We start from the raw sequence: 23,567 nt of genomic DNA on the forward strand, positions 1-23,567 counted from the left end.
GTAGAGGTTAGGGTTATCTGGGTAATCTGTACTGCAGCTCTGAACGATCCCTTTCATAATGATTTCTTTTATTTGTGTCATGACTATGATGTCATGATGACTCGAGAAAACATGATTGAAGCGATTGTGAACCTGCCGTCAGCGGCGTATGTGAGCGTCTCTGAATCTTATTTTATTGGATAGAGGAAATCAAAAAGATTTTTAATAAAGTCAGGCCTGAATCAGTTATAGTTTTTAAAGAACAGATAAAAAAAAAAAAAGTATATTGGCTTTTCAGCACTATTGCTTTTGTATTTGAAGTTTTGAACTCATTCTTTTTTAAGTGATATTTTGGTGTTTCTGCCTTTTATTTTGATAGAATAAAGACTGGATAGGAGAGAGGGATGGTTTCGGAGAAGCGCCGTGTGTCTGAGCACTACGAGCCGCTCACCAGACTGACTTTAACTTGTTCTTTGTCAGGGGAAGATCACATGGTCTGAAGGAAGGGGGGGCAGAAGAAATGTAGTGTGATCTTTAGATCAGTAACCATCAGTTTGAATGTCTGTTGTTGTCGTTGAGTGTTTACAGCTGGTTATCAGCAGAAGAAGGGCCGCGTTACACTGATCTCTGGTGACCGTGATGAAGGCGTGGAACAGCAGCTCTGAACCCTTAATCCAGCACGTCACGCATCGCTTGGAGGTCGCTCGAGATCATTAACATTGAGTTTGTTGTTTTGGTTTGTTTTGAGCTCTTCATATAAAGAAAATCCAGTTCTAAACTCCTAATAATCCGTCATATGTGAGTGTGACTGAAAGAGCTGCTGAACGTTGGTGTTTTATTGCGCTCTGCTCATGAATTCACTAATTAAACTCACATGACACGTGCCGACACGCATGATGACCTGCTGAAGAGGACGGCGTGTCAATCTCTCTCTGATGAGCGTCAGTCTGTCTGTCTGTAGGGTCTGAGGAACAAGCCGAAGAAGACGGGTCACGTGAAGCCGGACCTGATCGACGTGGATCTGGTCAGAGGTCAGTGACGCACACGTTGACGTCTGATTTGATTTCATATTTCTTTCAGTCCTGTTTCACAGGTCAACGAGGTCATCATGGGTCGTGACCAGTCTTGTTTTATTCGTCAGGTTCTGCGTTTGCTAAAGCGAAGCCCGAGAGCCCGTGGACCGCTCTGACCCGGAAGGGCATCGTCAGGGTTGTTTTCTTCCCCTTCTTCTTCCGCTGGTGGATTCAGGTGACGTCGAGAGCCATCTTCTACCTGCTGCTGTCTCTCTACCTGCTGCAGGGTGAGCGTTGCTTCAGATACTGTCGTTCGATGTCATGGGACTGTTGACAGATATGGGGTGTGGCGTTAATTACTCTGAGTGACGTCTCTGTGTAGAGATGAGACAAACGCCAGGCAGAATGACTGCATTGTGATGTCTATTTTGGTCAGGTGTGTGTGTGTGTGTGTGTGTCAACGCCTGTGATTAACATGTGGTGTGTTCAGAAAACCTGTCTCACGTCAGTGAGGTCGCTGTCGTTTGTTTTTGTGTGTAAATGAATCTGGGTGGAGCTTTTGTTTTTATAGGTTATTAAAGAGAACAAGGTGTTCGTGATCTAATCCAAGATAGTACATTTGATGGAAATCTTAAAATCAGCAGTAAACCATGTTTGTCACTGTTGAAGTGAAGCCGTATTCACTGCCGTCTGGGCTGTTTCTTATTTTATCTTGCTTGTGTTTTTTTTGAGGATGTTATGCTGCTTTTCCATTTTCATACGTGTATAAAAGACTAAATTAAATCAGTTGATCATATATCAATCAGTCATTGTTAGTGTTATCACTAATGTGAACTAGTGTAGGACGTCCAAGGAAACCAACTTCATAATCATCACGTCACATTTTCTGTAAGGGACAAGATGGAAACATGAAACTTCTATTATTTTGAAATGACTAATATTTTAATCCAGCTTCACTGACAGTGTTAAAGCTGTAAGAATATTTAGAGTGGGAATAAGTGTAAATGATCCAAAATACATCTAGTGTTTCATGTCCCCTTTAATAGCTACGTTTATTTTACTGTCCTGACGATATATAGTTATATGATAGCTGAACTGGATTATTCGTGTTCTCTTCATGTGTGTGTGTGTGTGTGTGTGTGTGTGCTGCAGTGGTCGCGGCGCTGCTGTTCTTCAGCGTCTCCAGTACTCACAGCGTCCCCGTCACAGAGGTGTTTGGCGCCATCTGGCTGATGCTGCTGTTAGGAACCGTTCACTGCCAGATCGTCTCCACACACACTCCCAAATCCAGCGGCGGAAGCAGCAGCGGGAAGCGGCGCAGGTCAGACTCTCCTCTCTTCAGCAGAAGCGTCTTTAATGCTCCTGTATGTTTTCTTTTGAAGCCAGAGGTCAGACAGTGAAATCAGTTGAGATGATGCTGCTGAATTCATGAAAATCGTGTCGGCGCATCATTTAAATAAATGCCAATACAAGCACAAATGATCATATTCCAGAAGCATGAATAGAAATGAATTCACTTAATCTTCAATCAAAATGAATCATTTAATGCTCAGTTGCATCATCTCGCTAAGTCGGCGTCTCTTTCAGGCTTCTCCTCTTGACTTTGGGAATCAAGCGCCCTGATCTTTTGAGGCCAAAGTTCGCCCTGTTTTGACTTTTCTAAGTATTCTGCACTTTTACTGTCTCTCGCTAAAGGAAGTTGAGGAAAGCCGCTCATTTGGACATTCATAGAGAAGGCGACGGCTCTAGCACTACCGATAACACGCAGGAGGGGGCGCCGCAGGGCTCGCTGTCTGCCGGCTCACGCGGCCTCGTCGCCTTCTTCAGAGAGTTCTGGCATGATATCTTTAAAGCGGGGTGTGTATTTCTCTCTCTCTCTTTCTTATTTCCTCTTAGAATCTTTTCCTGGCTACAACATCCCTTTCCTAAAACCATCTGTCACCTTGATCAAATTTTACATCTGAATTGAGGACTTTGTTTTCCAGAGGTTTTGTCATAGTGTTGCTCACTAGGGATTTTGTAGCCAATTTATTCCATTTGCTCCGTGCAGCACTTTTCCCAAAAGCACAAATGTCACTGTCTCTAGAAACCAGTTCACTCCCTACCGCCAAGATTCATTGAGGACTAGAGTCGCGCTTCCACACGCTGGGAACAGAATCAGCTGCACATGCTTCAGTCGAACCCGTTCTCATCCCATCAGGTCTAAAAAGTCCAAGCTGTCAATCGATAAGTCCACTGAGACGGACAACGGATACGTGTCTCTGGATGGACGCATCACCAGCAAAAGCAGCGAGGAGGGTTTACAGCTGCACGAGCCGCACTGCGAGCTGCTGCGCTCCGAAGAGCCGCACTGGACCGTCCCGCACACCAGGAACACCCTGATCCTGCCGCCCGCAGGGAAGGTACGCCCGCCTCAGACCCGCCGAATGAATGAATGAATGAGTGTGAATGTACGCAGAGCCGTGACCGACGCCTGTTTTGTGCTTGTTAGTGTCTGCCTGAGGCCGCGGCTCCTCGCGGTGTGGAGAACATGTCGGATGAAGCGTCCAGTGAAGAAGATCCAGAGAACTACAGCGCCCTCCGAAGGGGAACGGAGCGCAAGAACAGCGACTGCACACTGCGCAACAGAAAAACACCGCACTACAAGAAGCACTACACTGCTGAGGTAACACACGCGCACACACACGCACACACACACGCACACACACAGTGTTTCCATAAAAGCACAGCCTCCTTTATTTGTCTTCTCTCGTCTCAGGAGACGCTCAAATCCGGCACAAGCTGCAGTTCCCGCTGCTCCAGCTCACGGACGCAGGACTCGGAGAGCACGCGGCACGAGTCGGAGACGGAGGACGTGCTGTGGGAAGATTTCCTGCACTGCGCCGAGTGCCACTCGTCCTGCACCAGTGAGACGGACGCCGACGGATCTGCGGTCTGTTCCGCCTCCAAGAAAGAGTTCAGGGACGACCCGTTTCATCAGGTGCGTTGAGGCACAGGTGTACTTGGTTTTCCGTGTTCGCTCCGTCTCGTGCTCGGTGGTGCGTGAGCCTTTGAATCTGCTGATCATAAAGCAGTCGTGTCTCTTCATGAATGTTTTAGAGCGACTGAATGGAGGGACAGAATCTCTTGAACAATCTCTTCATCTGTACATTCATGCTGTATTTCATTTGCACTGGAAAAAGCGCTGCATAAATAATGGGGACTTGACTTGATTTGTAGCGGCGCAGCTGTCCGTCACCTGAAGCGTCGCTGATTTAGACGTGTTGCAGTAAACGTGGTTGATATGTTTGTGTCTGAAGGGTCATGTGCCGTGGCTTCACAGCTCCAACCCGGGCCTGGAGCGCGTCAGCGCCATCGTGTGGGAAGGAAACGAGTGCAAGAAAGCGGACATGTCTGTGCTGGAGATCAGCGGCATGATCATGAACCGAGTGAGTTTGAATCAGATGAAGTTTGAGTGCAGTGAGCTGACAGACATGCATGATTAAACAAAGCCGTGTGACGGCGTCTTCTCTCGGCCCGCAGGTGAATCTCTACACTCCAGGGATTGGCTATCAGATATTTGGGTATCTGGTGTCCGTGACGCTGGGTTTGACTCCATTTGCGTTTAGACTGTTCCAGTACAAAGACCTGGAGCAGCTGGCGTCTCTCTCGGCCGGCGAGATCCTGTCCATCGCCATCGGCTCCACCGACATCCTGGTGATCGGCATGGTGAGCGTGAGCTTCGTGGTGCGCGTGTGTCTCATCTGGCTGTTCTTCTTCCTGCTCAGTGTCGCCGAGAGAACGTACAAGCAGGTGAGTCTGAACCCACAGCTTTCCTTCACAGCGTCTCGCCGCGTTTCTTTGACTCTCTGATTTCTCTGTTTTTCAGCGGCTGTTGTTCGCGAAGCTGTTTGGTCACCTGACGTCGGCGCGGAGAGCCAGAAAATCTGAAGTCCCTCATTTCCGTCTGAAGAAGGTGCAGAACATCAAGATGTGGCTGTCGCTGCGTTCTTACCTGAAGGTACAAAAGCTTGAGTTTTGCCCTTTATGAGACACTGATGACATCCAATTGTTTCCATCCAAAGGTGCGAATTTCATTTGTGCACAAAATTGGAGTATGGCATAAAACAGCATTTCCATCCCATGTGTTCAAGAGAACAAAATCATCACTTCCTGGGAAACTGGTGCAAAATATCAGTAATAAAAATTTAATTTGTGCAATCGAGCTCTTTTTTCCTCCATCATAAATGAGTCATGTGATCTTGCGTTCGGATGCTGGTGTTTGGGAACACAACTCCTGGAGGAATTAAACCAAATCATTCTGATGACAGACTTTGACTCAGAACCACCAAACCAACATTTGAGATGCTGCGATGTGATTGGTCCACTGGTTAGTCCAGTTATTCAATCACAACCTCTGCTTCACAATCACGTCACATGAGGTTTTGAGGGATTTATGTGGTAAATGTGTTTCCATCTTACTTTGTGCATGTTTTCTTATCAGATAAAAAAACTGATCTGCTTCAGGTGAGTAAGTTCAAATGCACATGCATTTTGTGCATCTTGGCATGAATATCCTGCCATATTCAAAAATTCACATGAAAACAGGTGGATGGAAACATGGCTAGTGGAATGATTTCCAGTCTGAAGCAGCATTAGCTCAGTCCCGTCTCTCTCTCTGCAGCGGCGCGGCCCTCAGCGCTCTGTGGACGTGATCGTCTCCTCTGCGTTTCTTCTCACGCTCTCGGTGGTTTTCATCTGCTGTGCTCAGGTCAGTCGCTGGACGAGCTCCATGTGTTTGTACCACGACTGACATGTTTCCAATGCTGATCAGAGTTTGTCCTGCAGCTGCTTCACGTTCACGAGACGTTCCTGGAGTTTCATTATAATTGGGAGCTGGTGATCTGGTGCGCGTCGCTCTCGCTGTACCTGCTGCGGTTCGTCACGCTGGGCTCCGAGACCAGCAAGAAATACAGCAACACCTCCATCTTACTGACAGAACAGGTGCGCTGCATCAGGCCGCGTCTGACTGTTGAATTTAGAATCATTAAGATGTTTTACTGTGTTTGAAAGAGTCTCTTCTGCTCACTAAAGCTGCAGTTATTTGATCAAAAATACAGTAAAACAGTGAAATATTATTACAATGTAAATCAGCTGTTTTCTATGTGAATATATAGTAAAGTGTAATTTATTCCTGTGAATTTTCAGCATCATTACTCCAGTCTTCAGTGTCACATGATCCTTCAGAAATCATTCTAATATGATGATTTGATGCTCAAGAAACATTTATGACTATTATCAATGATGAAAACAGTTCAGATTTCTGTGGAAACTGTCATACATTATAATTCAAAAATTTGGCAGTTAGATTTTTATTTTTTACAAAATATACGGTAGTCAACATTTGAAGTGGATCAGAAAAGTTCAAAGTTGTCATAAAAACTGAAGTTGTCCTAAGAAGAACTTTGATGAAAGGTTTTGGTCCACTTCAAATGTTGACTACTGTATATGAATTAATACTTTTTTCTTCATCAAGGACGCATTAAATTGATCAAAAGTGACAGTAAAGACATTTATAATGTTACAAAAGATTGTTTCAATTTTATGCTGTTCTTTTTGAACTTTCTATTCAAAGAATCCTGAAAGATAAAAACAAACATCAGATTCCACAAAATATGAAGCATATATTATTTCACTATTATTATTATATTCACATTATTTCATAATATATTTCACTGTTTTTATTGTATTTCCAATCAAACAAATCCCTTCATGAGCAGAAGAGACTTTTCAAAAACATTATGAAATCTTAATTATTCCAAACTTTGACACAAAATGCCTGATTTTTTTTATTTTTTATTGTACTTAAATCAATTGCATAATATTTTACAGTGATTATAAAAACACACACATATCGCAGAGCCTAATCTGTGTTTCTCTATTTCAGATTAATTTGTACTTGAAAATGGAGAAGAAACCAAATAAGAAAGAAGAACTAACTCTGGTCAACAACGTCCTCAAACTGGCCACCAAATTACTGAAGGTGAGCAGAATAAAACACGCGCGAACGCGATCGTAACGGCACTGAAGCGCGCCGCTGACTGCGTTTGTGTCCCACAGGAGTTGGACGCTCCGTTTCGACTGTACGGTCTGACCATGAACCCTCTGCTGTACAACATCACTCAGGTGGTCATCCTGTCGGCCGTGTCGGGGGTCATCAGTGACCTGCTGGGCTTCAACCTGAAGGTCAGAGCCGACGCCGCGCATCGCTTCTGTGCGTCTCTGTGAATGCTGCCACTTCATTGACCGTTTGTGTGTTTCATTCACAGCTGTGGAAGATCAAGTCATGACGGAGAATCTGAGCGATTCCAGCTTCCCGAGGCGACGCTGTTCGTGTCCGACACACGGTGGCGCCGTTTCCCCGCGACAGGGGCTTCCTGACCATGAACTCTTGACCCTGTTAGGTCATATCAGAGTGCTTGTGCAATTCAGCTATTTATTTTACCCTTTCAGTGTTTCTTTTTTATTCTCAAGTATTTGTTTTAGCTGTTACAATTGTTTTAAGTATTATTTTAGCTCGGGATGTGACGTTCTCATAGGAAAGCTGCAGCAGTTGTGCTCGTGTTTCGCAGTCGGTGATATTTCAGACTGCTGTGCGTTACTGAAACCGAGAGTTTGAAGAGAAAAACACCCATCAGGATGTGATGAACGGATGAAACTGACGTACACACACACACACGTGTTTATGTGTGCGTGTGAATTTTCATTTGGTGATGTTTGTTGAATCTGGTTTGCAGAAGCTCAGTTGAGTTTTTCAGCTTTGCTCCGTGTTTTATATTCAAGTGTCCGTTAAAACGAACATTGCTGCGTCTGATCACACGGAGTCTGCAGTAACACACTCGAGTGTGTGTGTGTGTCAGCAGTTTGGAAAGCCTCAAGATGTGCACTTTACAGCAGAAAATGTTACATGTTTCAAAGTCAAAAGCGTTTAGACATTGTGTTTTGTTTGGGACAGACAGTGTAACGACCAAAGTGTTTATTTTCGTGTTTGTCTGTTTTTTGCTGGACATGAATGTATTAGAGACTCTCTGAACTCTGGTTTGTAAAGAGGACAGACAGAGTTACTTTCTTTAGTTTTTTTGTTGTGATTTTATTTTTGCCTGTTTTGGGTTTGATTCATATAGATCCATATTTCTGTTCATGGAGGGAAAATGTTCTGTTACAAAGAAACACTATTTGAGGAAATGGAGAAATTGAATGTCTTGTTTGCTTTTCAGAGAATCTTCTGTTTCTAGTTTCTATGAATGTCAGACGTTTGGCGGCACGGTTTCTTTTCTCAGTTTTCCACTGATTGTATGAAGGTACAGCCAGATTTCACGAGACTCTGGCGTCACTTACTGTACAAATAAACCTCTCATGAAAAGTGTCTGTTGTGTTCAAACTTCTTTAGGAGCTAAAAACTGATCAGGTGCTTCAACCATCTGCTAACTGACCAGGAATGTGCTGCGATCCATACTAATATACACTCAAATCAAAAATAAATATAATGGGTTAGGGTTAGTTAAGCTTTTTCACTAACTTTCAACAACCCAGTTCCCTGAAACACTCCTGCTGTTTATGACTATCCGTGAACATGAGCTCGGCTCATAAAAACTGCATGTATAATGAAGAACTGAACGTTTCAGATGAAGATCTACCCATAAATGAATGTTCCTCGAAGTGTCCATGTAGATCAGATGTTGGGCTCGAAGGAGTCTAATAGAACGGCTATTGTTTCCTGTTCACCCACACATCAGTTAGAAACTGAACGCCTGCTTGTGTGTCAACTAGTGCATGACTGCCTGAAATCATCTGGACTGACCTGAGCAGAATCTCAGCTGGACTCTACCGGCTCCTGAGCAGAAACTCCAGCCTCGGCTCTTAAGCACTGATCTACATCACTCCAACATGAAGCGGAAAAAAAGGACAAACTTGGTCAAATCACCAGTAAAATAGTCTTTTACTTAAAATTACAATTGCAATAAAAATAGTAATCTGCACAGTAAAATCTAAGGCAGGGTCATTTCAAAACATCCACGACTGTGAACGTTTTCAAGAACTTTCATATTGTTTACAAACTGATGAAAAAATCATGCTGCAGAATCCATGAATGAAATGAATTTTCCAATGATTAACCCTGCAATGGTTTTTAAATGGTCTTTAAAAATTAATATTACTTTTGCAAAAAAACAAAAACAAAACCCTGTTAAATCTATTCATGAGGTTCGTACCTTGTTCCATGAGAAACTCAAAAACAACAAACAAGAATATTAATGAAAGACGTGTTCAGAATGGAGAACTAGCATACTGATGCTGTGCTAGCGACATCAAAACACTAAAATTATACAAACATACAGTAAATGATGACAGAATAAATCTCAACAGGGAAAAGAAGAAATCCCTGCTCTCGTCTGGACAACGTCAGCAGCTTTAATGACATTCTAGAAAAACTTTGTTCCCTTTATTGCTTCAAATTTCTGTTTTTCATTCTTGTTACTGACTGTATTCTTGTCTTTCTGAAGTCATAAATATGAAGAAAATACTTTAAGACTAGTGCCATTGAATACAATTATTTATAATTATTTAATCCCATAAATATTGAACTTTTTGAATCGTTACAATTGTGTTCATTAGTTCATTAGATCCGTGAACTTTAGAGTCTTTCATCATCTTGGAAATACAAGAGTCACAATTAATCAAATTTAGTGGAAAATCGTCACACAGGAGGATCTGTTAATGTTATTGATTTGGACTAAAAACTACACTATAACAAACTTCCCAAAACAATCTTGATCTTTTTTTATTATTATTAATTTTTACTTTTTTTGGGGTGTTTCTTCCACCTTGTAACACTTGTGGTGTTCCGGGTCAAAAATGACTGGCCTACAAAAAATTGCTTATAAATCTCTGATTATGATGTGTGTTCGCCAAATCAACTTGTTTTCTTTCGGTTAGCACAGGTTTTGTGTTTCTTCTTGGATCTGACTGATCGAGTGAGCTCACGCGCCTCAGTTCTTGGAGGTCAATAAGCTCCAGTGAAAAAATTCACTCCAAAACTGAGAAAATCCTCTCCGGATCAAAATGACCTGGACACAACACGAGTGAGACGGCAGAACTACAGTAGTATGGTAGTCTGCTATTCTGAACACACTCAAGAAACAAGGGCCCATAATTCAACAAACTTTCTTCAGTGGCGTGTTGTCAGGAGGTCAAGGGTCACGCCACGCTCTCACTCTCCCGGCTGAAATCAGACGAGCTGGAACGCTGTCGGCGGAAGTCGATGAATATTCCCTCGGTGTCCGAGTCCAGAGACTCCAGGATCTGATCCACGATGGTCTCTGGACTGGAGGAGCAGCTCGGGAGGGAGGAAGCGACCCGCTCCGATCCCGCCTCCTGTCCGCCGCCGGAGCCGAGCTCTGGGAATATGGGTGGAGACGGAGGAGACGGCTGGCGCTCCACCCGTCCGTCATGGCCCGGATCTTGACAGACGTCCGTCGGCGGGCTGGGCGGCGCCTCTGTGAACCCGGGCTCTTCTGCGAAGGAGGTCATCTGACATACAGAATGGCGACGGATTCCCACGCCGGCCGCCGCGATGCTCTCGGGGTCGTATTCGGCCACCGGCGTCAGCATGGGGATGTTGTAGCTCTTCGAGCGAACCACGAGGTTCTTCGCTGGAGAGTCGCTGGAGCGCGGCCATCGCCTCAAGAGCCGCTTCTCTGAGAAGAACAAACAACTGAGCCACGCTCTTAAAGATACAGGGTTCCTCAGCGGTGCTGGTCCCACAAGAACCTTTCAGTGATCGGTTCTTAAAGGAATCGTTCACCCAAAAATGTAAATTCTGTCATCATTTACTCTCCCTCATGTCGTTCAAACCCGTAAGACTTTCATCTTCAGAACACAAAAGAAGACATTTTAAAGAATGCTGGTAACTGGACAGTTCCACGGTGGGAAAAAAAGTCAAGTCAATGGGGTCCATCAGCTGTCTGGCTACAAACATTCTTTAAAATATCTTATTTTGTGTGTTCAGAAACTCATGCAGGTTAGGAAAAACGTGAGGGAGAGCAGATGATGACAAAATTTTCATTTCTGGGTGAACTTTAAGAGTGTAAGTGTGCGTTTAATGAGGAGAATCTGCTCACCCAGCACACACGAGGACTGCGTGATGGAGCCGTCGCTGGAGAAAAGCCCGTGTGTTCCCAGATACGGCGACACCACCTTCTGCACCAGAGACTCCAGCTTCAAGTAATCGTTCGACACGCCTTTAGACTCGTGAACCCCCTGCGACACGACACACAGAACCACATCAGCTGAATCACATGACTGAAACGACTCTCTTCATTAGGACTGATCAGAAGAATCGTCTTCAGAATGAATCTTTGAAGCATCCATTTCCCAAACATCCCTCACATTTTCTCCCAGAAAACTCGTAGCTGTGATTTACCATGATAATAATACAATAATAATGCATTTTATTTCATGGTGCCTTTCAGAACACCCAAGGTCAGCTTACAAGCAATATACAGGTCACTGCATAAGACAGAAACATACAACAAACAAACAAACAGCATATACATATAAGGTGCATTTAAGTCTCAATAAAACATGCTATAAAAAAGCCTGTATAAAAAGATATGTCTTAAGACGCGTTTTAAAAGTCAACAAGCACTCGCTGTTGCGAACATCGAGGGGAAGAGAGTTCCATAGGCGAGGGCAACATCGATAAAAGATCTGGCACCCATAGTAGTAACTCGAATCTGAGAGAAATTGAAGATGAAGATCTAAGTGCACGTGAAGGAGTGTAAACCTGGAGAAGTTGAGCAAGGTATTGTGGTGCAAGATTATGAAGTGCCTTATAAGTGAGTAGCAAGATTTTGAATTCAACTCTATATTTTACTGGAAGCCAGTGCAATTGCTGGAGAACTGGAGAAATATGATGTGATGAAGCTGTTTTCTAGAAAGAACACGAGCTGCAGAATTCTGAACCAGTTGAAGCTTATGCAGCAATTTGGAGGGAATACCTGTGAGAAGAGCATTGCAGTAGTCTATAGGTGAGGTGACTAGTGCGTGAATGAGAACTGCAGTATTATTATTTGAAAGAAATGGACGTAGACGATTAATATTAAGCAAATGGAAGTATGCAATCCGTGTGATATTATTAATCTGAGCTTCAAAAGATAGTGTGCTATCGATGATGACACCCAAACTTTGAACCTGAGAGGAAGGACAGATTGCAGTATTGTCAATGTGTAAAGAGAAACAAGTAGATTTAGACACAACAGATCTAGTGCCAACAAGCAGAGCCTCAGTTTTATTGCCATTTAATTTCAAGAAGTTCGCTGAAAGCCAGTCTTTTATTTCAGCTAAACAGCTTGACAAAGATGGCGGAGGAAAAGAACCGGTAGGTTTGGCAGACAGGTAAAGTTGGGTGTCATCCGCGTAACAGTGAAAATTAATACCATATTTTCTTAAAATATCACCAAGAGGGAGCATATATATAATGAAGAGAGGCGGGCCCAAAACAGAACCCTGGGGAACACCAGTGGTGACTGTAGATAGTCTTGAACTAAAACCTTTTAATTGAATACGCTGACTGCGTCCAGATAGATATGAACTAAACCAAGACAGAGCAGTGCCAGTAATACCAATGGAAACTAATCTGTCAAGAAGTATGTAATGTGAGACAGTATCAAAGGCAGCGCTCAAGTCAAGAAGGACAAGTATAGTTAAAAGCCCAGAGTCAGCTGCCAACAGTAGATCATTGGTTATTCTGACAAGAGCAGTTTCAGGACGAAAACCAGATTGGAATTGTTCATACAAGTTATTATTGGACAAATGTTCATGAATTTGAATTGCAATACACTTTTCAATTACCTTGGAGATGAATGGTAAATTTGAAATTGGACGATAATTTTCAAAATCATATGGATAACCCCCTGGTTTCTTAAGTATAGGTGTAATAATAGCAGATTTAAGAGATGGAGATACAAAACCAGAACCAAGTGAAGCATGAACAATGTTAGTAATCAACGGCAAAAGGGCTGGTAAACAAGCTTTTACTAAAGGAGATGGTAGAGGGTCTAACTGACAAGTCGAAGATTTAGATTTACCTATCAGACCTTCTATCTCTGAAATAGTTGGCAGTGTAGGGTTAGAAAAAACAGAGTGGGGGGGCGTGTGAGTGATAGACTGACAAGAGTACCAACAAGTAATTGCCGATGTACCTTTTCAACCTTAGATGTAAAAAAAGTCAAAAAAGCGATCACATAAGTCAGTGGAATACATATCAGATGGAAAAGAATCAGGTGGTTTCAGAATATTGTTTACCACCAAGAAAAGAGACCTAGAGTTCCCATTGCTAGCTCCAATTTCATTAGAGTAGTAATCGGATTTAGCTGTAGTTAGTGCATTTTTATAATTTTGAATATGTTCAGCATAACAATCACATCTTTAAAGGCCATAAATATTCCTTGATCTATTGGAGTCAAACACACTGAAACTGAAGCCGAGCTTGTGTTTGTCCCTGACGACTGACCCGTTATATCGAAGGGTCAGAGAGGCTTGAACGTAAACTAAATCTTGACTATTTTTGGAGTAAAACTCCTTGACAACTGGACCGCAGAGAAAAAAAAAAAGATGTGACCCCTTTAAAATGCAGCAGGCAGAACGACACACAGGAAATACGACCACAAACAACTTCAAACCAGAAACACACACACCTTACATGAAAACATCAGTCATGTGTAGATATATTTCACTCATACAGAGTCTAAAGGTCAGCAGTGATGATGCGAGCACACAGCAAACACACATACAGACGACACTAAGTTCACACGCATGTACACTAAAGCACACACATCTGTCATGTGACTCCTTCCTGTACGTTTAAAACTGACAGTTTCAGCTCTGCGTCGACGCAGGAAATCTATAGTCATTTCTGATAAGACGTTGCTGGTTGTTTACACAAAAGTCTCTGAAGGGTGGCTGGGAAATGGGAGCCATCTGTTCTGTAACACACACACACACACACACACACACCTGCAGGATGAGCAGCATCTGAATGATGGAGGGCGGCACACGGGCGCGCGGGCGACTCAGAGCATCATCCAGCTTTGTGTTCAGAGTGATGATGTTCCTGAAATGCAGCAGAGCCAGCTGACGGACGGACGGCTCCTTCCCCTAAACACACACACACACACACACACACACACACACACACACACACACACAAGTCTCCAATATACCATGAGTTCATCCATACACACACACTATTCACGAGTTCAGTGCAAATGAATCGCTCTATCAGCAAAATAAAAGTGTCCAGTGCGTGTGTTGCTGAAGTACCTGCACGGGGTAGAAGATGGCCTGCAGTGTGGACAGAACATCACAGAAGAAAAAGTCCCATGTTTCTGCCAGAGAATCCAGCAGCTTCTGACCTGCGCACACACACACACACACACACACACACACACACACACACTTTTAGCCACTAATTCTAACCCTAACCATCACAGAAAAACTTTCTGCATTTTTACATTTTCAATAAAAATCGCTTATTTATTTTATCAATGTTTTTCATTAGATCTCAAAATATAAAATCATGTGTCACTGACCCTTTGACAGATATTTGACAGGTCTTATCTGCTAAATCAACATATATAGTGTTGAAGATGTTGTGTTGTTTGTGTTTAGGCAGTGGATGATGGTGCTAGTTAATGTGATTCTCTACAGGAGGACTGAGAACTGACTTCATACAGCCTCTAAATTCAGACATTCAGTCAAGAGAAAAGATCCCTCAGATGCAGACAGCTGATGTGATGAAGGACATTCAGAAGTGTGACAAGCGACAGATACTTCTGAAGGTCATATCAGCTCAAAAATGTAAATCCATTAAACACGTGTTTTTAACGAATGGAGACGCACAATCACACTCATGAATAAATGATTCAGACATCTTACCTTCATAAAAGCGAATTTTATCTCGAAGAATCACCATTCCCTTCGTCAGCAGCTGATTCTGTGACACATAAACACAATTAAACTCAGTTCACAGATGCTTCGTTTAGTGTGGATTATTGAAAGAGACTCATGTGATCACCTGCAGATACTCTGTGAAGAAGGAGCCCAACTCAGTCTTCAGGAGCTGCCTAGAGAGAGAGAGAGAGAAACTGAGCAGTTATCGTTCCTCGTAAGCGTGTAACCGTGTCTAGTGAAGGTCACTCACCTGACACCTTCATTCAGCACGAACAGCTCATTCTCTCCCAGATCCCTCCGCTGGAACACGGAGATCACGGCATTATGGATGCTGCCACACACACACACACACGTGTTACATGTGTTTGTGATGTTCAGGCTGGATTAAACCGCGATGCACATTGAATGTTTGTGTGTAAAATGAAAACATGAAATGAAGCTGAAAGACTGAAGGCGATACACTTCAAGCGAAATCAAAGAAGGAACTGGTGTGACGTCATTTCAAACAAATCAGGCCAAATGAAGTTCATTTGGAGTTCATTTATGGAGTAAACTCTTCCGAACTGCCATTGGTGGGTGTGGCTCTGAGGCTCCGCCTTCTCTGAGGTGTAAATCTCTGGTTCATTTCCTCCGTTCGAGGTCAGACGCGAGTGGAAACACGAACACACTGACAGATGCTTTACAGTGGAGCTGAAGCTGTGATTTGAACTGTTTTTATTGTTTCATATTGTAAATATTGCTGCTCTAAAGCGATAAACAATCAAATAATTTGTAGTGATCGACCGATATTGATTTTTTATAACCGATACCGATTATTTGCATGTTTATGTACCCGATAACCGATATGCAGAACCAATATTTATTAACTGTTATACTTCTGTTTTTGACTATTATTACAACACAAATGAGCTGAACAAACCATTTTATTTATAACAATCACTCCCTCCTTGCATACAAAAAAAAAACCTTTACTGAATAATATGTATTCAGTAAAGTAATGTAAATATAATGTAAAATGTAAATGTAATATTAGCTGGAATATATAACATTGTCAGGAAAGTAACAAACAAAACGGCATACATCATTGCATTTTCCAACTAGTGTTATTAATTATTATGTTTTGTCGGTCTAGATCATGAAATGCTTTCTGACAAAGTGCTGTAACTTATCTATGCATTTACACAAAACTATAAATTGGGCTACTCAACCGCGATCACGTGTGGAGATATTAAATAATTTCCACAGAGCTGCATTTATTTAGATTTGTATTAACTAAATAATGGTTATGTAGTAAATCAAATGATTGTATAATCTAATAAAGTTAAACAGCACTTGCCAGTTGGCATTTTATGATCTGAATTTAATCTAACGTTAAATCATGAAATGCCAACTGACAAAGTGCTGTTTGACTATAACTTAATCAACCGCGATCGAGCATGGAGATAATAAATAATTAATTTCCACAAAGCGGTAGGCTATATTTATATGTGTATTAGCGAAATAATTATTATGTAGTAAATGATAATATAATCTAGGGTGTTTAAACAAGATAATCTTGTCAAAAGTTTAATTCAGTGGCCGTGCTTAAGCCTCCTGATCATCCGTCAGTTGCTAAGCAATATGAACAAACGTTTTCTTCTAGACTAACGGTGAGCAAATACAACAGATAGAGAATTAAATTCAGCGCTTTTATTTTCAACATGCACTCATTCACGTCTGTTTTATTTAATTCATGTAAAGTTACGTCTTTATTGGGGCAGGACATGACGAATTACACTACGTGACTCAATGAGTTCGTCTCAATTGTTTAGAAACAAGCTGCATAAATTAACTATATCAGGAATTTATGTCTCAGATCTCATTTGTGCATGTCTGTTATGTTAAATAAAGTTGATTAATTAAAGCAAACCAAGTAGAACATATACTTTACCTGTGCACTGAGTTGTTGTTGACTGATCTCCTCAGACGGAGGAAGTCTCAAAACGGCCACAAGATGGCGCCGTAAATCGGCGAATCCGATATTACAAAACCGATACCCGATTATGGAATACTGCTTAAATATCGGGAAAAATATCGGTAAACCGATACATCGGTCGATCATTAATAATTTGTGTATAAATAAACGAGTCTGAATCTCCGAGCTGCTGCAAACATCCACATCACTGAGACCAGATGCTTTCTGAACTGCTGTTATCTTTCTTTTTTGTTGTTTATTTTGTTATTGAGAGGAAAGTATTCGGCAACTATTTGTTTTTGTGAATTGTGGGGACTCTCCATACTAATGGTTTTTATACTGTACAAACTGTGTTTTCTCTCCCCCTACACTAACCCTAACCGTCACAGGAAACTGTCTGTCTAAAGCTGTTTTAAATATGAGGACTTATAACAGTGCAATACCCATGACATTATACACATTTGTGTCCTCATAAATCACAAAAAACAAATGCACACACACACACTCACACACACACACACTCACACTCACACACACACTCACACTCACACACACACACACACACATAATTCTCCTGTGCATGAGTGAGTAAATAACACTGTTCTTAAGTGGAATAAAATCACATTACATCCTGCAGTGCACAGCATGTGTGTGTGTGTGTGTGTGTGTGCGCGCAGACAAACAGCTTCATGTTGACGTTACACACACACACACACACACACACACACACACACTGTATAAAAGCTTGTTTGTTCTCATCTTTTGAGGAGAAATTCCTACAAAACTAGTTTCCTCTGTTTGTTTGTTGTGTGAAAAGTGTGTGTGTGGCTCACATGATGTGTGTAAACAACACACACTTACACACATCAGCCCTCATTAGTCTGTGTGTTTGTGTGTGTGAAGAGAATCCTCTGTTTCTTACACACACACTCTCACACTCACACACACACACACACACACACACTCACACTCACACACACACACACACACACACACACACACACACACACACACACACACACACACACACACACACACACACACACACACACACACACACACACTCACACACACACACACACACACACACAAACTTGTGGCTGGTAAACAATGACTGTTTGATATCACTGATGCTGATGTGAGAGATTGTGTTTTTGTGTGTGTGCGTGTGTGAGTGTGTGTGTGTGTGTGTGCGTGTGTGTGTGAGTGTGTGTAAGTGTGTGTGTGAGAGAGAGTGTGTAAGTGCTGTATAAATGCTCATTTGTTCTCATCATCTTTTGAGGATAAAGTCCTGTTTCTACATTCTTAGCTATAGTTTGGGTACAAATTTATCCACAAAAAAAGAGCAAAACCTCTTTTTGTGGACATTGATGTTTCTGAAAATAGTACATATGTCAAGTAAATATATTTCGTCCTTCATTTATACCTTGATTCTTTTAAACTAAACTTTAACCCTAAAGATAAAACCAGTCCAGGGCTCTGGTGTAGATTAGTCTACAGCATTTATAACTTCAGCATGACGACTACAGTACGCTTCCATTTACATAGCCAAGAAAATGTGTGTGTGTGTGTGTGTGTGTGTGTGTGTGTGTGTGTGTGTGTGAGAGAGAGAGAGAGAGTTTGTACCTGATCCAGGTGGTGTTGTTTCCCGCTCGCTGCTGCTGGTTGTTTCTGTCGTCCAGCGCTGATCTCTCTGACCGACCCAAATCACTCAGACTGGGAGAACTCATCAACTTCAGCCTGTGAAGAGTCCTCATCATCACACACACACACACACACACACACACACACACACACACAGCAGTTAGAGTGATACAGGAGAGAAAGCGTGTGTGTCGTCTGTCTCACTTCTATTGTGTCTCTCTGTCAGCGGCTAGAGGGAGGGACCGAGTGAGACAATGTGTGCGAATCAACCACTTCCCTGCTGACACACACACACACACACACACACACACACACAGATACACACACACACACACACACACTATTGCTGAAGTGAAAACACTTCAAAAAAATTAAAGTGTAAAACAGTTATACAAGTTTAGGTTACTGTAAAGCAAATGTAAACTAAAGTTACTGTACAGACACGAGTGTGTGAAGATGAACTATGGTCACATGACACACATCAGATCAATCAGCATCAGATATTTATTTGATTTTATCCTGTGAGCAGGAAGTGTCGTGATACGAGAGACATGAAACATGGAGATCATTGAGACAAACATCAGAGCAGAGAATGACACGGATGACCCCACACACACACACGCGCACACACACACACACACGCACACACAGTCTGTACTCACTCTAGTAAGTGCACAGGCACATAATAATCCCACTCCATGACTAGTTCAGCTCAGCTTTCCTCAACTAACATGAGCAGCTCTAGTACTTCCTGTCTGACCATCCGTCAGCAGCTGGAGGACAGATCATGGAAGTGAAAGACAGGGAGGAACACACACACACACACACACACACACCCTAACCCCACGCTGTAAACAGGTCAGAGTGTGTGAGTGAGTGAGTGAGTGTGTTTCTCTATAACCTCAGAGTAATAAACTATTGTAATTCATATAACTAGAGTCTGACTGTAACCCTGAATGACAGATGAGTGACAGAACAGAAGCGGGACTCTGGCGCCGCCTACTGGATGACGTGTAAGAGCGCGTGTCTGTGACTCATGAGGAGCTGCAGAGATGATCTGAGAATCTGGGGCCGCATTCACAAAACATTTGATCTTACCACTAAGAGTTCTCCTAAATAGCAGTAAAAGTTTTTAGTTAAGAGTTTTCTCTTAAAACCTATTCACAAAGCTGCTGAGACCAACTCTTACTAAGGAATCGACTGAAGTCTTAAGCTGAGAGTAAGGGCGGGGCTGACCTTCAGAATACACACAGTGATTGGCTGATGGGGAGGAGTCAGCGATTTAATCATAGAAATATTGTAAAAAGAGGTGTCATGTTTCCACATTAAAATAAAGACTTTAAAATACAAATGTTTCCCTATTCAAGTAAATATTTTTTAATAAAAATGCTGCCAAAGTCAAAATAAAATGATGTTGCCATTTTGTTGCCATAAAGGTTTTAAAATGTAGGCTAAGTGTCACTAATTAAACTAGTTTATACAGTTAATTGTCCGCCTCTTGGATGTCTTTTTCTCAGGAGAATGCAGAATTCAAGAGATAAATTATGTTTTATAAACAAAGTTTGGGAGAAACACATTCAAACGGTCTTTCTAATCAGCTCGAGAGGAGGAATATATACCCAGAAGAGACTCGCCTATAGTTACTTCGACAGTTTTCTGCATCCCTCCACCACCCTGTCCCTCACTGTCAGCTGGGGATACGGGGAGAACTCTGGGTTTGGGCTAAATTCCAAGCTCTGAGCCCTCCATCCCCTTGGACAGCATGCCAAATACGCTTATTATATATATAAAGTACAGTCCAAAAGTTTGGAACCATTAAGATTTTTAATGTTTTTAAAAGAAGTTTCGTCTGCTCACCAAGGCTACATTTATTTAATTAAAAATACAGTAAAAACAGTAATATTGTGAAATATTATTACAATTTAAAATAACTGTGTACTATTTAAATATATTTGACAAAGTAATTTATTCCAGTGATCAAAGCTGAATTTTCAGCATCATTACTCCAGTCTTCAGTGTCACATGATCCTTCACAAATCATTCTAATATGCTGATTTGCTGCTCCAGAAAGGATTCCTTGATGAATAGAAAGTTCAAAAGAACAGCATTTATCTGAAATGCAAAGCTTCTGTAGCATTATACACTACCGTTCAAAAGTTTGGGGTCAGTAAGAATTTTTATTTTTATTTTTTTGAAAAGAAATTAAAGAAATTAATACTTTTATTCAGCAAGGATGCATTAAATTGATCAAAAGTGGCAGTAAAGACATTTATAATGTTACAAAAGATTAGATTTCAGATAAACTCTGTTCTTTTGAACTTTCTATTCATCAAATAATCCTGAAAAAAAATATTGTACACACATATTTTGTACAATTGTACACATTAAATGTTTATTGAGCAGCAGATCAGCATATTAGAATGATTTCTGAAGGATCATGTGACACGGAAGACTGGAGTAATGATGCTGAAAATTCAGCTTTGATCACAGGAATAAATTACTTTGTCAAATATATTTAAATAGTACACAGTTATTTTAAATTGTAATAATATTTCACAATATTATTGTTTTTTACTGTATTTTTAATTAAATAAATGTAGCCTTGGTGAGCAGACGAAACTTCTTTTAAAAACATTAAAAATCTTAGTGGTTCCAAACTTTTGGACTGTACTGTATATATTTTATCTATTCAATCATTTGTAAGTGTGAAACCTTTGCCACAGGTAATCAGACAATATTTATTTATTTGTTAAAGTTTTTTTTTGGCGTCTCATTGTAGATTCACATCTATGTATTGCATTTATAAAGAAAAGGTTCAGCATCCAAGGCTCTGTTGCTATTCCCTCAATGGTGTTCAGTGTCTCTGGGTGGATTAGGATTGTTTGTGATTTGGTCTTAGTGACTCAGGAGTCCTCTTGACTACTCCTGACGTTTCACAGTTTTAGCGCTAAAATACTTTGAGAAATACTCTTAGAGCAAAAATTCAGGACTCCTAAAATTAGGACTGACACGCCCATTATTTTTAAGAGTTTCTCCTAAATTGGCAAGTTAAGAGCTACTTTTAGCCTTAAGATGTTTTGTGAATACGGCCCCAGATCTATTTACAAGGGGTTTTATTAAGCAAAAATAAACAAAACCCAATGACGAAGGAACACGGAGATCACAGGAAACAGGATCATCTACACAAACATTAACATCGACTGACAGGAAACAAGAAACACAAGATCTGTAAACACACACGGAGGAACGAGATAAGATACAGTGAAGGGAAAAACTACAAACTGACTACAAAACGGCACATGGGACAGAAAACAGGAAATATAACAAAAGTCCGTAGACAAACATAGAGAACATATGACACATATTAGACAAAAATCATGCTTTCATGAATCATAAATATGACAAATAAATTATGAGAGTGAATACATAAGACAGATTATGACATACTGTCATAATTATGAAATCAGAAATTGACATAAAGTCATATTTATGATGAAAAGTCACATTTATGTCATAACTATAAAATAGAAAATTCCTAATTTTAACTTTTTATTTACTTGTTTGTCAATTTCTCATTTTATTTCACAATTTCAACTTTTTATGTCAGAATTTCTATTTACCAATTTTTTTTTTCTTTTGTGGAAATGTGCTTCTATACACGTGACCCTAGATGAGAAATGCCTCATATATTAATGATGAACTGATGATCATAACACGTTTATGCGTTTTATACACACACACACACACACTCACTCACTCTCTCTCTCTCTCTCACACACACACACTCACTCACTCACTCTCTCTCTCTCTCTCTCTCTCACACACACACACTCACTCACTCACTCACTCTCTCTCTCTCTCTCTCTCTCTCACACACACACACTCACTCACTCACTCTCTCTCTCTCTCTCTCTCACACACACACACTCTTTGCACTGTGGATGTCTCAGTCTGATCTCAGGCCTGTGGTCTAAGACTCTCTTCAGCTGAACTGATTTAATATTTTAATATTTCTCCATGTTCCACACAGAGCGCGCGACAGACTCATTAACAGCGAGTTTCATTCATTTCTATCACTGATTAACTCGAATCACCTGCAGCTCCAGGTGTGTCAAACTCTCAAGGACATAAAGACAAACACATTCAACACAATAAGAGTGGAAAACGCTGGAATATCATAAAAAACACTGTAATAATTCACTAAAACACGTTTCGAATGTGAATAAACTCACCGTTTCTCTCCTCAGCAGCTGATGTGAGGTAAATCTCTGCGTTTCTTTACTTTAGGTTTTATTTTGGTCGAGTTTTTGTTTACTTCTCTTAGTGTGTGTTATATTCACATGACTTTATTTTTATTTTTAGTTTCATTGAGTTTAATCGAGTTTCTCGATGTTTGATTCGCGTCTCGCGTTTCGCGTCCGTCTTCTTCTGCCGCGCGCGCGCACATCTGAGCGTGTGCACAAGGGAAGCGCGAGACCGGCGGAACGCAACCCGCGCGTTAATGATGTTCTTAGTATTTGCAAGATATTTAATTAAAACGACCAATTTTGTTTATTTTTTTTAGTCCAACTTTTTTTTTTTTATATAAAGCACGCACATGGTTTATAAGGTAACTATAAAGGCTAAGCTAGGTTTTGTTTTGCACAAGAAAAATATCTTTATCTATAAAAATTCAATCTAATGAGAAATATCAATGAATGTAACGGATGGATGAAGAAGCAGATGATCAATGATGAATCTGTCAGAAACTGTTTCTGTTGAACACAAGATGATGTTTAACTGTAAACTGTGTGTGTGTGAGAGAGTGTGTGTGTGTGTGAGTGTATTTGGGTTCAGGAGAGAGAACAGATTCATACTGTAAATACAGAAGAGATTCCTGATCAAACTGATGAACGTCTGAGACTGAGAAACAAGAGAGAAAGACAACAGTGTGATGAAATCAAGGTGAATCTCCACTCTCTCTCTCTCTCTCTCACTCACACACACAC

General features: G+C 41.2%; 2 protein-coding genes across 13 annotated transcripts in view; one reads left to right on the plus strand and one right to left on the minus strand.

Moving 5' to 3' along the window:
- The window catches only part of phtf2 (putative homeodomain transcription factor 2), a 19,828-nt gene extending 10,989 nt beyond the window's left edge, over positions 1-8,839 (plus strand). For 8 of the 10 annotated variants that reach the window (XM_067391278.1, XM_067391281.1, XM_067391277.1 and 5 more), the window contains 15 exons: positions 941-1,010; positions 1,121-1,279; positions 2,145-2,313; positions 2,688-2,849; positions 3,193-3,394; positions 3,484-3,657; positions 3,751-3,972; positions 4,292-4,420; positions 4,515-4,784; positions 4,861-4,992; positions 5,656-5,742; positions 5,820-5,975; positions 6,919-7,014; positions 7,092-7,217; positions 7,301-8,839. In XM_067391278.1, coding sequence (XP_067247379.1) covers positions 941-1,010; positions 1,121-1,279; positions 2,145-2,313; positions 2,688-2,849; positions 3,193-3,394; positions 3,484-3,657; positions 3,751-3,972; positions 4,292-4,420; positions 4,515-4,784; positions 4,861-4,992; positions 5,656-5,742; positions 5,820-5,975; positions 6,919-7,014; positions 7,092-7,217; positions 7,301-7,321 — 2,175 coding nt within the window. In that variant the 3' untranslated portion in view covers positions 7,322-8,839. Of the gene's footprint in view, positions 1-940; positions 1,011-1,120; positions 1,280-2,144; positions 2,314-2,687; positions 2,850-3,192; positions 3,395-3,483; positions 3,658-3,750; positions 3,973-4,291; positions 4,421-4,514; positions 4,785-4,860; positions 5,362-5,475; positions 5,491-5,655; positions 5,743-5,819; positions 5,976-6,918; positions 7,015-7,091; positions 7,218-7,300 lie in introns of those variants that run through there. The other 2 variants (XM_067391285.1, XR_010895641.1) reach the window with 2 other exon arrangements.
- Positions 8,840-10,226: 1,387 nt separating this feature from the next.
- On the minus strand, positions 10,227-23,446 carry prr5b (proline rich 5b (renal)). Of its 3 annotated transcripts, none has more exons than XM_067391290.1 (9): positions 22,812-23,446; positions 18,562-18,675; positions 15,232-15,312; positions 15,106-15,154; positions 14,967-15,024; positions 14,352-14,443; positions 14,046-14,186; positions 11,150-11,288; positions 10,227-10,726 (listed from the first exon to the last, which is right to left on the minus strand). In XM_067391290.1, exons 2-9 carry the CDS (start codon positions 18,663-18,665, stop codon positions 10,227-10,229), a joined length of 1,164 nt encoding a protein of 387 aa, XP_067247391.1. In that variant the 5' UTR covers positions 18,666-18,675; positions 22,812-23,446. The 3 variants fall into 3 exon arrangements, with proteins under 3 accessions (XP_067247391.1, XP_067247389.1, XP_067247390.1); XM_067391288.1 differs by lacking the exon at positions 22,812-23,446 and adding an exon at positions 19,242-20,335 and having other exon boundaries at positions 18,562-18,687; XM_067391289.1 differs by lacking the exon at positions 22,812-23,446 and adding an exon at positions 19,242-20,334.
- Positions 23,447-23,567: the final 121 nt, after the last annotated feature.

Source organism: Chanodichthys erythropterus, chromosome 8, assembly GCF_024489055.1.
Source record: "Chanodichthys erythropterus isolate Z2021 chromosome 8, ASM2448905v1, whole genome shotgun sequence".
Classification (NCBI taxonomy): Eukaryota; Metazoa; Chordata; class Actinopteri; order Cypriniformes; family Xenocyprididae; genus Chanodichthys; species Chanodichthys erythropterus.